This window comes from Alligator sinensis, unplaced genomic scaffold (genome assembly GCF_000455745.1).
Source record: "Alligator sinensis unplaced genomic scaffold, ASM45574v1 scaffold419_1, whole genome shotgun sequence".
In the NCBI taxonomy this organism is placed as follows: domain Eukaryota; kingdom Metazoa; phylum Chordata; order Crocodylia; family Alligatoridae; genus Alligator; species Alligator sinensis.
In genome coordinates, this window is record NW_005842360.1 from 60,674 (window position 1) to 72,183 (window position 11,510).

Consider the following 11,510-nt stretch of genomic DNA (forward strand, 5'->3'; position numbering starts at 1 on the left):
GGCGGGAGGGCCGTTGAGGCGTCCCAGGCACTCCGTCTAACGCGTGCGGGCTGCCTCGCCACCCCTCACCTTTGCTAAGAGACCAAACCTTTACCACGTTTCTTGGCAATTTCTGCCGAGACCGGATCCTGCTGAGAGGGTCTCAGGACATCTGTCTGATCAGGATGTGCCCAGCTCAAAACTTCAGAGCTCACACAACCCTAGGTGCAATTGCTAGCATCCAGGAAGTGGCCATTTACTTTCAGCAGCTGCATGTCCATCTTGATCCTGGTCTCTCTCATCCTTGTTTTTATTTAAAGACGACAGTGCCATACGAGCGTCACCACTAAAAGTGCACCTGAAATGCTAGACTTTAAAGGATGAGAAAGAGGAACTACTTGCTCTCGTGTGTTCTTACACAGACACCACCGTCATATCAAACGGGAAGCTTGTATCACTTGTAAATGTTTGCTTGCTGAGCGTGCGCAAGGGAAGTCCTGATGATTTCCACTCCGTAAGTGCAAAGGCAGTGGAATAGGTTGACTTTGATTTGATTGCATTGGGCTGTCAGGTGCTAACATGGTCGCTTTTGCAGATGTTGTGAAATAACACTCCCCGCTTGCCCTAGGAGGAGGAATACTGACTGGTGTATATTTCAGATGTTGGAGGACCCTGATGAATTAGCCGTGCTGGAGGAAATCCAACAAGAGCTGATCTTTCAAGGTAGCTTTTCAATGCATGTATTTCATTACTGACATGAATGCCCGGTGAATCGTAATTAGGGCCATGGCTTTAAACTATGTTTGTTTAAAGCTGGATTGTTTCCCTGGGTCTTGTAGATCACCTGATTGGAAACCTTGTCCTAACGACCATTCCAAAACCAGCAGAGTTCAGTCTGGATGGATAAGAGGCTGACGGAGAGCAAAGGCTTGGACTGTCAGCAAGACTTCTCACTCCCTTTCAAGGGTTGGAAGCTCTTTTTACTCTTCTCCCGTGAGAAGGGTAAAAGATGAGTACAGACTTGACCACATGACAGTCCCAGTTGCACACAGCAAGTGCTCTCTAGCTTTATATTGTAGTGTCTCAGATGAGAGCACACAGGACTGAAATCCAGACTTAGCCCAATAACACTAGTGAAGCACTCTCTGATCCTTGAATGGAAGGTGCTACAGACGCACAGGGTAGGTGCAGCTAAAGGCTTTCATTCGGTATCATGAATAAATACTTAAACAGTCAGAATCCCCTCGTGGTTTTGAGTTTGATCTAAAGAACAAGCTACAAATAACAACCAGCTCAGATCTCACCATGTGTGATGGCTCTTATTGCACTGCATGACAGTTTCCTTTTTTTCAGGATGTCTCTTGACTGCTGACAGCTGTGCTTTCTGTTACAGAACAATTAACCATAGAAGAATATGAACAGAGTTTGCAGTTTGATGAAAAATGTCTCAACGCAATGCTTGATGGCTTGGATGCAGGGAGCAAGGTTATCTGTCCCGTGTGTAAAAGGTGAGGTAGATCTGGGCACCAAAGTGATTTGCTTGAGGATGTGTTAAGTAGGTCCTTGTGAATTAGTGAACCTCCTGAATTCAGCCACTTACATGATGCTCTCAAAAGCCTGAGCATACTCTCTAACTGCAGCTGACAGCATTAACAGTTCAATTTGTGCTGTTTATAGAGATACATGGGTCAGCTACGAGTGAAGTGCAGCCATTTCTGCTGTGGAACTCGATAGACATTGAGCAACTATGCTGCCTGGTAGCTTAAACAACAGGCATCTTATCTCGGGTGTGACAGGCATATGCACCTCTTCCATGCCATTCGTTGAAATACTGTGGTGTGTGCCACAAGAGGTCAAGGGGAATTGCAGTGAGTTCACCTACTTGTCTCCTGCTAGAGATAGTTTGGCCCCTGTTGCATACAAATTGTGTCAGTTAAAAAGCAGACCTGTTTTTCTAAGGCTTTCAGTTGTTACAAGATTCCTTCTGAGAGCAGTGTTGTATGGTACTTAACTTTAGTTTTGCTGGAATTCCTTGTCTTCTTCCTCAACTTTTCTAGCTGTCTCTGTCCAGGCACTCACTTCTGTCCTGTTTCTAGGAATGACCTGACTGTGATGAGTCACTTGGTTTTATGCCAGTGTGGATTACACATCTGCACAAAGGTACGGCAAGATTCAGATGTTATGCAACTCCTGGGAGTTCATAGCATAGCCACCCCTGCCTAGACAGCTCCTGAGTGAGGCTGATGTAGTGCAGTCACACTTGCACACTCCTGCTCTTAGTTCTCTGCACACAAGCAATCTCAGTGATTTGTACTGTATGTGATGATGAGATGGGTACTCAGAGCTGTGGTTCTCAAGCTATGGCCTCTTTGGGGCCCATAAAATGGAGCAGCTGGAGAACCAAGCTGTACAGGACTGGGAACAGATACAGGCCTGTATGTTCCCTCTCTGCAATAAGCAAAAAGTAGAAATACAATGTAAATCTTTGAATCCCCAAATGAATCATGCAGTGTGCACCAAGAGAAAAATAAAAAATGCTGCTAGTTTGCCCAGTTGTAGCAAACCCGCTAAAGGTAACTGAACTATAAGCCATTCATCTTGTGCCTTCAAGAGAACTTGAAGAGTTATTTGTTTTAGGGTATGACAGAACAGAAGCTCCGATCACTTCTAGAAGACAGTTTAACAGAGCATGGCCATCGTTGTCTTCACAATCCTGAGTTTTCCATTACTAGCGGAATGGAGGAAGAAGCCAGCCTTCTCATGAGCTGTCTGGTGAGTCAAAATGACAGTCATGGCCCTGGGAAGCCCAAGTGGGAAAGATCATCTCATTTACACAGACCACACAAAACCCTGTAAATGATTGCATTTATAGACTTGTAAGGGAGAAAAGCAGCACAACTTCACTTTGGAAGTGTATAGGTTACAGGTCATGGGCTTTTCCTCAGCAAAGTGCTGGTCCTAGCAAAGTGCACAGAGAAATGTTTAAATCCAAACAAATGCTCTTTAACTGAAAGGCTCCAAAAGAAACTCCCCTAAATCCCAAGCAGAAATCCACATAATAGCTGTTCTTTAGAGGTGAGGTACTGTTCAAGTAGCAGGTGACACTTAGAAGCTACTAGCTAGCTCTGGTTTATCCTAACCTTTGGGCTTGCTGCTTGCAGCTATTGATTGCAGGTTGCATTGCATATTGGAGTGGCATTTGACTTCATTCTAATCGCTTCTGGGCAGCCTGTGAATCTAATAGACTTGCAATTCTTATCTCCCAAAGATCTGTGACTCCTGGACAGTCATCCTGTAATTGATTCGGCTGGTCTTCGTGGACCAATGTGCCAACAAGGCAAACCTTTCTGAGGACTTCTTCAGGTGGATGATGCCTCATACATATTTTTAATGCGTAGAATTGTGACTGATACTTGACAAAGCACTGTTTCTTGGCTTATGTTGCACTGCACTTTTGATAATAAAATAAATATTTTGAAATAAGATGGGATGTTTGTGTGGTGAGGTGCACATGTCAACAGACTTTTTCTTGAGAGTAGCTAGCCTTGGATAACACAACCACTGCTGGATTTTTTGATCACTTTACACTACAAGAGTAAAGGAGCACTGCACTCCTAGCAAGTTGCATCTTTTCCTTTCATGGCACTTGAAGCCCTGTAATGTGCCCTGCAAGTGACCTTTAGTCTTGTCGTCTTAGAACAGGGGTTTGGATACGGCTGACAACTTACAAACAAGTTGTTTTAATGGAACCAAATTGTGGTCTTAGTGATCATTATGCAACCTGAGTCAGTCCCCAAGGAAGGGTACAAAGTGGCCCATGGGTAGCACCAGTTGTTGGAAGACCTCGTTATAATAATTCCTAGTAACTACATTTCTGTGACAGCAGCTGCATGAGTAACTGCCATTGTGTAGCTTTTGCTCACTTCAGTTTTACGGCAAAAAAAATGCATAAAGGAACAGTGAGTGTTATGTAGTGTAATTGCTCTTTCTTGCTGCCTTTAGGCAAGCATGTTTAGGAACTGACTTCAGCTGCAACACAGGAGGCATTAGAAAGAATATAGGGCAGTGTCTACACAGTATCTAGTGTATTAAAGTTATAGGCAGGTACACTTCAATTTAATGATACAAAAGTGAACACTGAGAAGTGAGATCAATTTTCAAGATCACTTGAAGTAGCCTGTTTGAGAATATGCTTATCTGCTGGTTCTCAGCTGGCCTAGTCAGGGTATTTCAAACTAAAGATCAAATCTATGTCTTGAATCCTTCAATTATGACCCAGCGGTTTTCATTCTGCATTGAGTGAAACATGAGATATATACAGGTACTTCAGCCTCCAACCACTGGATAAAACAACAGGCAAAGGGTTTTTTTTGGCAGTTCTGATAACTATGTCTATGAAAACTCAAACAAGCCCAAGGGTGGACCAGAGGGTTTAAAGTACCACTCTGGGAGTTACTAGACCAGGCATAGTTGATATACTGTAAGTGCTTCAGTCCATTTTTAACATGGAGAAAAGTGAAGAGGCTAATGGAAATGATCAAAAGCTCAAGGCACGCTCATACCTGTTAGAGAACAAAACAGAGAAAGACAATAGTTTGGTCCCTGTGCAGAGGAGATTGGCTCATGGAGGGATTTGCTGGATGCAGGAGCAGATGGAACTGATTATATACACGGGCTCACTGTACTAAGATCTAGCAGCTCCTGTCAGGTGAGCAAAGACCCCTGCTAATGTAACTAGTCAGCTCTTCTTTCAGGCAGGTGCCTGTTCTGTCTTTGAGGCAAAAGTTGCTAATCTCTGCTGCAAGCAGGTGATTGGAAATTAGTAAACAGCAAATGAGTGCATAAATGCAAATCAGCACACTGAATCGTTAGGGACTTAGCAGCTGAATTGACTGAAGTAATGAAAATTAGTTCTGCCAGAATAAAATGCAGGCACTGGTAAGCTGCTGAGTAGCAAGAGGGAAATGATTGGTGCTACACAAGGAAGTGCAAGATTGGATCTATGCATCCTTAAAAGAAAGCATCAGATCATATTGGATTGATATTCCAAGTCAGCTCAGTTTGGTCCAGCTTCATTTCCTTTCAGCAATTCATTCAAATAAATCCAATTAGCATCACATTAATAAAAGCTATCCCAGGACACTTCAGTGGGTTTTACAGAGTTAGCAGAAACAGGAAGGGTACCTCCTCCCTGCAGGAATTTGCTAACAGGTCATGACAGATGGCATTCTGTTCATAATAGATCAGCACTGCCTCCAGGTGGCAATGACTTTCAGACATTGGTATGCCTAGAGATGAAATGCTTCCTACCTTGTTTCCAATCCCCCTTTGAAACCATCTGTACTAGTTCAACATTAGTTAAGAACAGCTTAACTGACGAACATGCTGCCATGAAACAGAACACTTCAAAGCCGTTAAACTTTAAAGCCCAACTTTTTTCCTTGTCATCCACAAAAGGCCTAAGACCTCCCAGTGAGTTTCTCTACCAAAATCATGTCACTCAGACAATTCATGCTACTCCTTGACAAGTGAGAAAACAAGAAAAAGGATGCTATTCCACACTGACATGTTGAACAAGTTTTATTCTTTCTATCATCATATCTTTACTTTAAGTGTACAAAACAAGCAGTAGTGAGAGGTAATAAATCGGCAAGAATGATGCAAAACTGAACTTCGGCTCGCAACATAAATTACATCTGAAATAGTTATTGAAAAGAGAATCATCTTTTTCCATGATATATCTTTCATAGTTAAACCTTCCGAAGTTAAATTTACTGTTGGTATCTGATCTCAAGCTATTCAGCTTTTGCCAGTGAAAGCATACCCACATCTGAAGACTTTTGACTTCAGTTTTTTTAATCTACTGACACTTGACAAAACCTTTAAGGTCTTCAAGAAACTTAATATACTCCTGGTGTTCCAGTGCTGTACTGAGCTCAACTAACTCATCAGCAAATGTGTTGTCCACTCCACGATCAGCCAGGAAATCCATTAAATGGTCATACAGAGCCTGCAAGGAATTACAACAGGTACAATAATCCAATTTGTTCTATGACAAGAAAAAAAATGGCATGTCCACAGCCATGTTGTATTTCTCCAGATATGGGTGTCCCTTCCCCAAAGGAGAATAGAATCCCCCATCTTCTCTTCACCAATTGCCTTAACTAAGCCCAAGATTCAAAGTGGGTTAAAATGGGGACAAGACCACAAAGAGAAAGCTATAGTCTTTCATAGTCTGAAATGGCAACATTGCTGGGTGGGATCTGGTTGCAATTAGGGCCAGATCAAGTCAGGTGACTGCTCTGTATGAAGTGACCCTCTCCTCCAACCCCTCTTTAATGCTCAAGTTACCTTAGTACCATCTGGCTGGAAAGGAAGAGAGACTAGCCCAAAATGTAAGCACCTGCTCAGTTCTTTCCGAAGTCAGGCAGTCTAATTCCCGAGTGATTTTTTTTTTGTTTGTTTTTGAAGTGTTTCAGATGTGTGCAGTTTAAGGCACTAGCGGATACATTTCCCCCACTGAGCAGCAATTGCCAGCCATGAATGCAGATGGCCTTCCTTTGCCCAATTTGACCGTTTAACAACACAAACTATTAGCATTTCACTCTTTTGCCCCGTTTGTTTTCTGGTCTATTCCACCCTGACAGCCACAGTTCTTAAATCAGACCTCGATCCTAGAGTACTAGGGTGTCAAACAAACGGCCTATAGGCTGAATCTGGGTTGCAGAACCCTACCATCTGGGCCCCTACAGGTCCACAGAAGGCACAGCTTGTACCTAGGCTGCAAGGCCAGTCTGCAAGCTGGATCTGGCCCACAGACCCCCAACCCTTTTACCCCAACACACCTGATCTGATGGGTGCTCCAAGCTGGTCTAGGACCCATGCGGCATGCAGTGTCGATTGAGGAGTGGCCAGAATGTGTGCTGCACACAGCCCCTGCTCCAGCCAGTCTGGGACCCGCACATGTTGCACTCACAGGCACTGTGTGCAACATAGGTCCTGGACTGGCTGGAGCAGGTACTGTATGCGGTACAGGACCGGGGCAGCTGGACCAGCCACTGGATTAGGCAGGTATGCTGCAAGACTACAGACCTGTTCTCCAGTTTGGACTACAAACTGGGTCAATGGGACATAGTTTAAAGGCTGGGGAACTTTATTCATCATTTTATTCTTTGAGAGTCTCAATTAGTGAAAGATCTGATCTTGGACTTCTGCTTGTGATTCATCAAGATTATGCTAATATTTTTGCTTGATTCCTAAATTGTTCTCTGGGTCACAAAGAGTCTAGAGTAGTGCAGGGGTTTAGCAGAACCTACCCAGTCAAGAGAGTCTGTGTTGAGAGTGAAGTTGGTTTCCTTCCAATCTGATTTTTCACTGGGCTGAAAGCTGACCTCCTGAATTTCAAAAATGTCGCTATCCTCCTCTCCCTCATTTCCAGTCTAAGAAACAAAATGAGATCTAATGAAGCACAACTGTTCATACTGAAGAGTATCTTCAACCTCTGCATTCTGAATTCATGAACACAACCCAGCGGGCAAAAGCTGTAGGGCCGACATAAATCAACCCCCCTTTCTCCCTCCTCATACATGTGCTTTGTAAGGGCAGAAACAAGTTCACAGAGGACACAGGTACTGCCATATCAGTGCAGTCTGCCAGTCTATCAGAAAATGGAAAAAATTCTAATGGACAATCATGAAAAGGCCTGCCCAGTGGAGATATTTCTTCTCAACCTTTGTCAACCAGATGTTGGTCATACCTTAAAGCAAGAGGGTTTATATTCCTCCCAAGGTTTTGTTACAGTTTGAAAAAACAACAACCTAATGCAGCAGTGAGAACCCCACTGTTGCGTCTACTTCATTCTGAAATCCTACAGTGCCTTTGCTCTTAAGGGCAATGAGTTCTGCAAATTAATTATATGCATGAATTACATGTATAATAAATTATATCCTTTTATCAATTTTCAGTTACTTCTTTTTGGATTGTGCTCTGTGTATGCTGCTAACAATTGCTACTTGCTTCCTGCCTCCGAGCCTACTCAGGAAAAGCAGTTGCCATGATTCAGGAAGTGAGGTCAGGACACAGGTAGAAGTGTGAGCCATCCCTGCTTTGCAAATATGTAAAGTCATTTATTATACCGCACTGGGTGGCTGGATAGTGATTGGTACAGCCGTTGATCATTGGAATTGGTACCCTGAACATGACCATCTAACTAAACCAGAGAAAGCCATCACCCACAGTTAGCAAGGGCTCACACATCCCCCTTTTACAGTACCCACCTCATCTTCAGGGAAGTGGCAGTCAAACACAAGGGTATTCTTTGAGTCATCTTTTGTCACTTCTACAACAAAGTTGGGAGTTGATGTAAGGTCAGACTGTGGGAAGTAAGAGAAGATCACATCAGCACTGGAGCTCACTTAAAGCAGGCAGCTTATATTGCTACGGAACTAGTTATTTTTCAACGGAAAACAGACAGTCCATGAGCCGACCACTACAAACAAAGTTTGTGCATCCATACCCAGATTCCTCCTCAAACCTCTAACTTAAGTTGGATGGGTCAGAAATTGGCTGATGGGGCGCGCTCAGAGAGCGGTGGTGGACGGGTCATACTCGACCTGGCAGGATGTAAATAGTGCGGTCCCCCAGGGCTTGGTCCTGGGGCCTACACTGTTCAACATTGTCTTCAACGACTTGGACGAGGGGGTGGAAAACACGTTGTCCAAGTTTGCCAATGACACCAAGATGTGGGGAGAGGTAGGCATACTCGAAGGGAGAGAGAGGCTGCAATTAGACTTAGACAGACTACAGAAGTGGGCGGATGGTAATAGGATGGGCTTCAATGTGGATAAGTGCAGGGTGCTGCACCTGGGGAGAAGGAATCCACAGCATACATACAGGCTGGGGAGCTCCCCCCTTGAGAGCACAGAGGCGGAAAGGGATCTCGGAGTCATTATTGATTCCTAGATGAACATGAGCCACCAATGCCAGACTGCAGCCAGCAAAGCCAACCGCACCTTGTCATGCATCCAAAGATGCATCTCAAGCTGGTCCAGAGAGGTGATACTCCCCCTCTATGCGACATTGGTCCGGCCTCAATTGGAGTACTGCGTCCAGTTCTGGGCACCGCACTTTAAGAAGGATGTGGCCAGCCTTGAGAGGGTTCAGAGGGGGGCCACCTGCTTGGTTGGAGGGCAACAGGGCAGGCCCTATGAGGAGAGGCTGAGGGACCTGAACCTGTTCAGCCTCAGCAAACAGGAGGCTGAGGGGATTTGGTGGCTGCCTACAAACATGTTAGGGGAGATCAGCAGCAAATAGGAAGGGTCCTATTCCCCCCCAGCAGCACCTGAGGCAACAAGGAACAATGGCCAGAAGCTGCTGGAGAATAGGTTCAGGTTAGAGATTAGGAGGCACTATTTCACTGTTAGGGTGGCTAGGATCTGGAACAACTTTCTAGGGAAGTGGTCCTCGCTCCTACCTTGGGTAAATTCAAAAAGAGGTTGAATGAACACCTGTCTGGGGTCATGTGATCCCAGTGTGTGCTCTGGCCAGTGGCAGGGGGTCAGACTAGATCTATTCAGGTCCCTTCTGACCCCTAACTACTATGAAACTATGAAGTGCTCAGGGAGAAGTGAGTTGGTTGCCCCAAACCACACTGGTGATTTAAACTACCAATACCATATACTGACTCTGCTCTCCCCTGTAACCAACTGTTGGAAGTCAGTGACCTTATAAAAAAGATCAAGGATCAAGCCATTTAAGTTTTTGTGTGCCCTGCAAGTTCTTAGTGCCATTGGTATCAGCCAGACATGTGAAGAGACGTGATCCCCTACTACTACAGCCAGACCAGTACACAGCTGTAGCGTAAACACAGCTCGTAGCACTGAGCTCTCCCTGATACGACTCATGGACAGGGTGGGGGCACCACTCCAGCACAGCCCACACCAGGCTCTTTGCTCTATAGCACAGTAGCAAGGAGCTCCTTGCACAGACCTGGCCTTCATTACAGCAGGAAGGGAAGGCAGCTATAAGATCAACTACCTTCACTTGCAGCTATAAAAAATTACTCCTGCCCTGGCAGAGATTATGCCAACTGGCCAAAAGCTTTTGCTACTGTAGGCTGGGCTTTTGCTACTGTAGTAACAGGAAAAAATAAAAGTAATAACAATCTGCATTATGCCAGCATTAAGCATCTTTGTGTTCTGAAGACCAAGTTAACAGTGTCTGCCCAAACACAACTGGGCAATGGCCTGACTTCCCCTCTACCCTACAGTGTACTAACTGAAAGGGAACACATAGGCTGTAGGTTTACCTCCTGTTCATCAGCTTTCTGTCCTTCTTGGGGCTCTTCCTCAATCACTGGTGGGATGCTGTTGTTAACGTTGAACGTGACTGAAATCCTTTAACATCACAATAGGAAGAGTTAGTTGTACAACCCACATTAACTGTAACCCTACTCAGAGTTTCAAGTGCTGAACTCAAGATGTGAACAGGATCTGAAGTGTATTAAGCATCCCCCTGAATCTCCCCTGCACCTCATACAGCACACTGCTCCCCAGTTTATATGTTTTAAAATACAGCCATCTGCACCAAGTTTAAACCCTCCAAGTGTCCCATATTGACAAACAAAGACATTTTCAGTTTCGTAGGTTGAATTCTCTAGTTTTTCCTCTCGTGTGAAATGGTGGCATGAAGTTTTGGAATACATGGGATAGGAAACAGGGCAAAATTCTACGCGACAAGCTCCCTTTTCCAAGAAAAGTAATGAGCATGAAACGTCTAGCATTTCTCCTTGGCCATTTTTGTTTTCTCCTTGGTTGTGAAACAAACGTGACAAAACCATAAGGGAAATACAGAGCGCCTCAAAGAGGGACGGGGTTGAGGAGGGGAACGCAACTAGGTTACAAGAAATACATAACCCCGGGGAACACCGGGAAGCAGCACTTAGTTCTTCATTAACGAGCGCACGCCTGTTAAGCACATGTGCGCACCCAGCTTTATATAAAGGGCTTTTTTTTGTTTTGTTTGAGTTTGCTAACATCAAATAACAACACGCAACGCACGGATCCGCATCACTTACTTCTCGCCAGATACCTTCCGCACCAGTTTGGCCTCGGTGCCCTGTATGTCCAGCTCCCACCCTCCGGAGATCTTGGGCAGGGATTTGTGCTTCTGGATCTTCTTTTCTTCTTTAATCTCATTTATCAGGAACTCGGAAAACGCTTTGTCCCCTTGCGAGGAAAAGAAAAGACGAGGCCGTTTGGGACGGGAGACGTTTTGCTTCCCGGACCCGAGCTCCACCCCTGGTTTTCCCACCGACCCCCAGGTAAAAGAAGGGGAAGATTTCTGTGTCACCCTTCGCCGGCGCTGCCAGGCAGGGCGAAGCGCACATGGCCGGGGCGGGATGAAGGACTCAGAGGCTGCCCCCTGCGAGCAGGGTGCGGAAAGGCCCCAGGCGGGACCCGCTGCCCTGCAGCAGCGCAGGCCCAGGCCAAGGTCACTCGGGCCGGAGGCTCACCCTCGGTGTGGAGGCCGCC

The 11,510-nt window shown here is 45.3% G+C and overlaps 3 protein-coding genes across 5 annotated transcripts in view; 1 reads left to right on the plus strand and 2 right to left on the minus strand.

The window, feature by feature from the left end:
* Positions 1-312, minus strand: part of NUP88 (nucleoporin 88) — an 18,118-nt gene extending 17,806 nt beyond the window's left edge. The window contains 1 exon segment of the mRNA XM_006029164.3: positions 240-312. Within this exon segment, the coding sequence (XP_006029226.2) occupies positions 240-312 (73 nt within the window).
* Positions 7-3,462, plus strand: RPAIN (RPA interacting protein). Of its 3 annotated transcripts, none has more exons than XM_025210624.1 (6): positions 7-493; positions 575-702; positions 1,373-1,487; positions 2,037-2,139; positions 2,617-2,751; positions 3,248-3,462. In XM_025210624.1, exons 1-6 carry the CDS (start codon positions 480-482, stop codon positions 3,275-3,277), a joined length of 525 nt encoding a protein of 174 aa, XP_025066409.1. In that variant the 5' UTR covers positions 7-479; the 3' UTR covers positions 3,278-3,462. The 3 variants fall into 3 exon arrangements, with proteins under 3 accessions (XP_025066409.1, XP_006029207.1, XP_025066410.1); XM_006029145.3 differs by having other exon boundaries at positions 2,076-2,139; XM_025210625.1 differs by having other exon boundaries at positions 608-702.
* A 2,081-nt stretch (positions 3,463-5,543) lies between these two features.
* On the minus strand, positions 5,544-11,510 carry C1QBP (complement C1q binding protein; the record flags this gene model as incomplete). The annotated part of the gene is made up of 6 exons (XM_006029165.2): positions 5,544-5,989; positions 7,296-7,418; positions 8,256-8,351; positions 10,286-10,373; positions 11,054-11,204; positions 11,492-11,510. Coding segments are annotated over 6 exons (627 nt in total), but the record flags the coding sequence as incomplete, so codon positions are not given.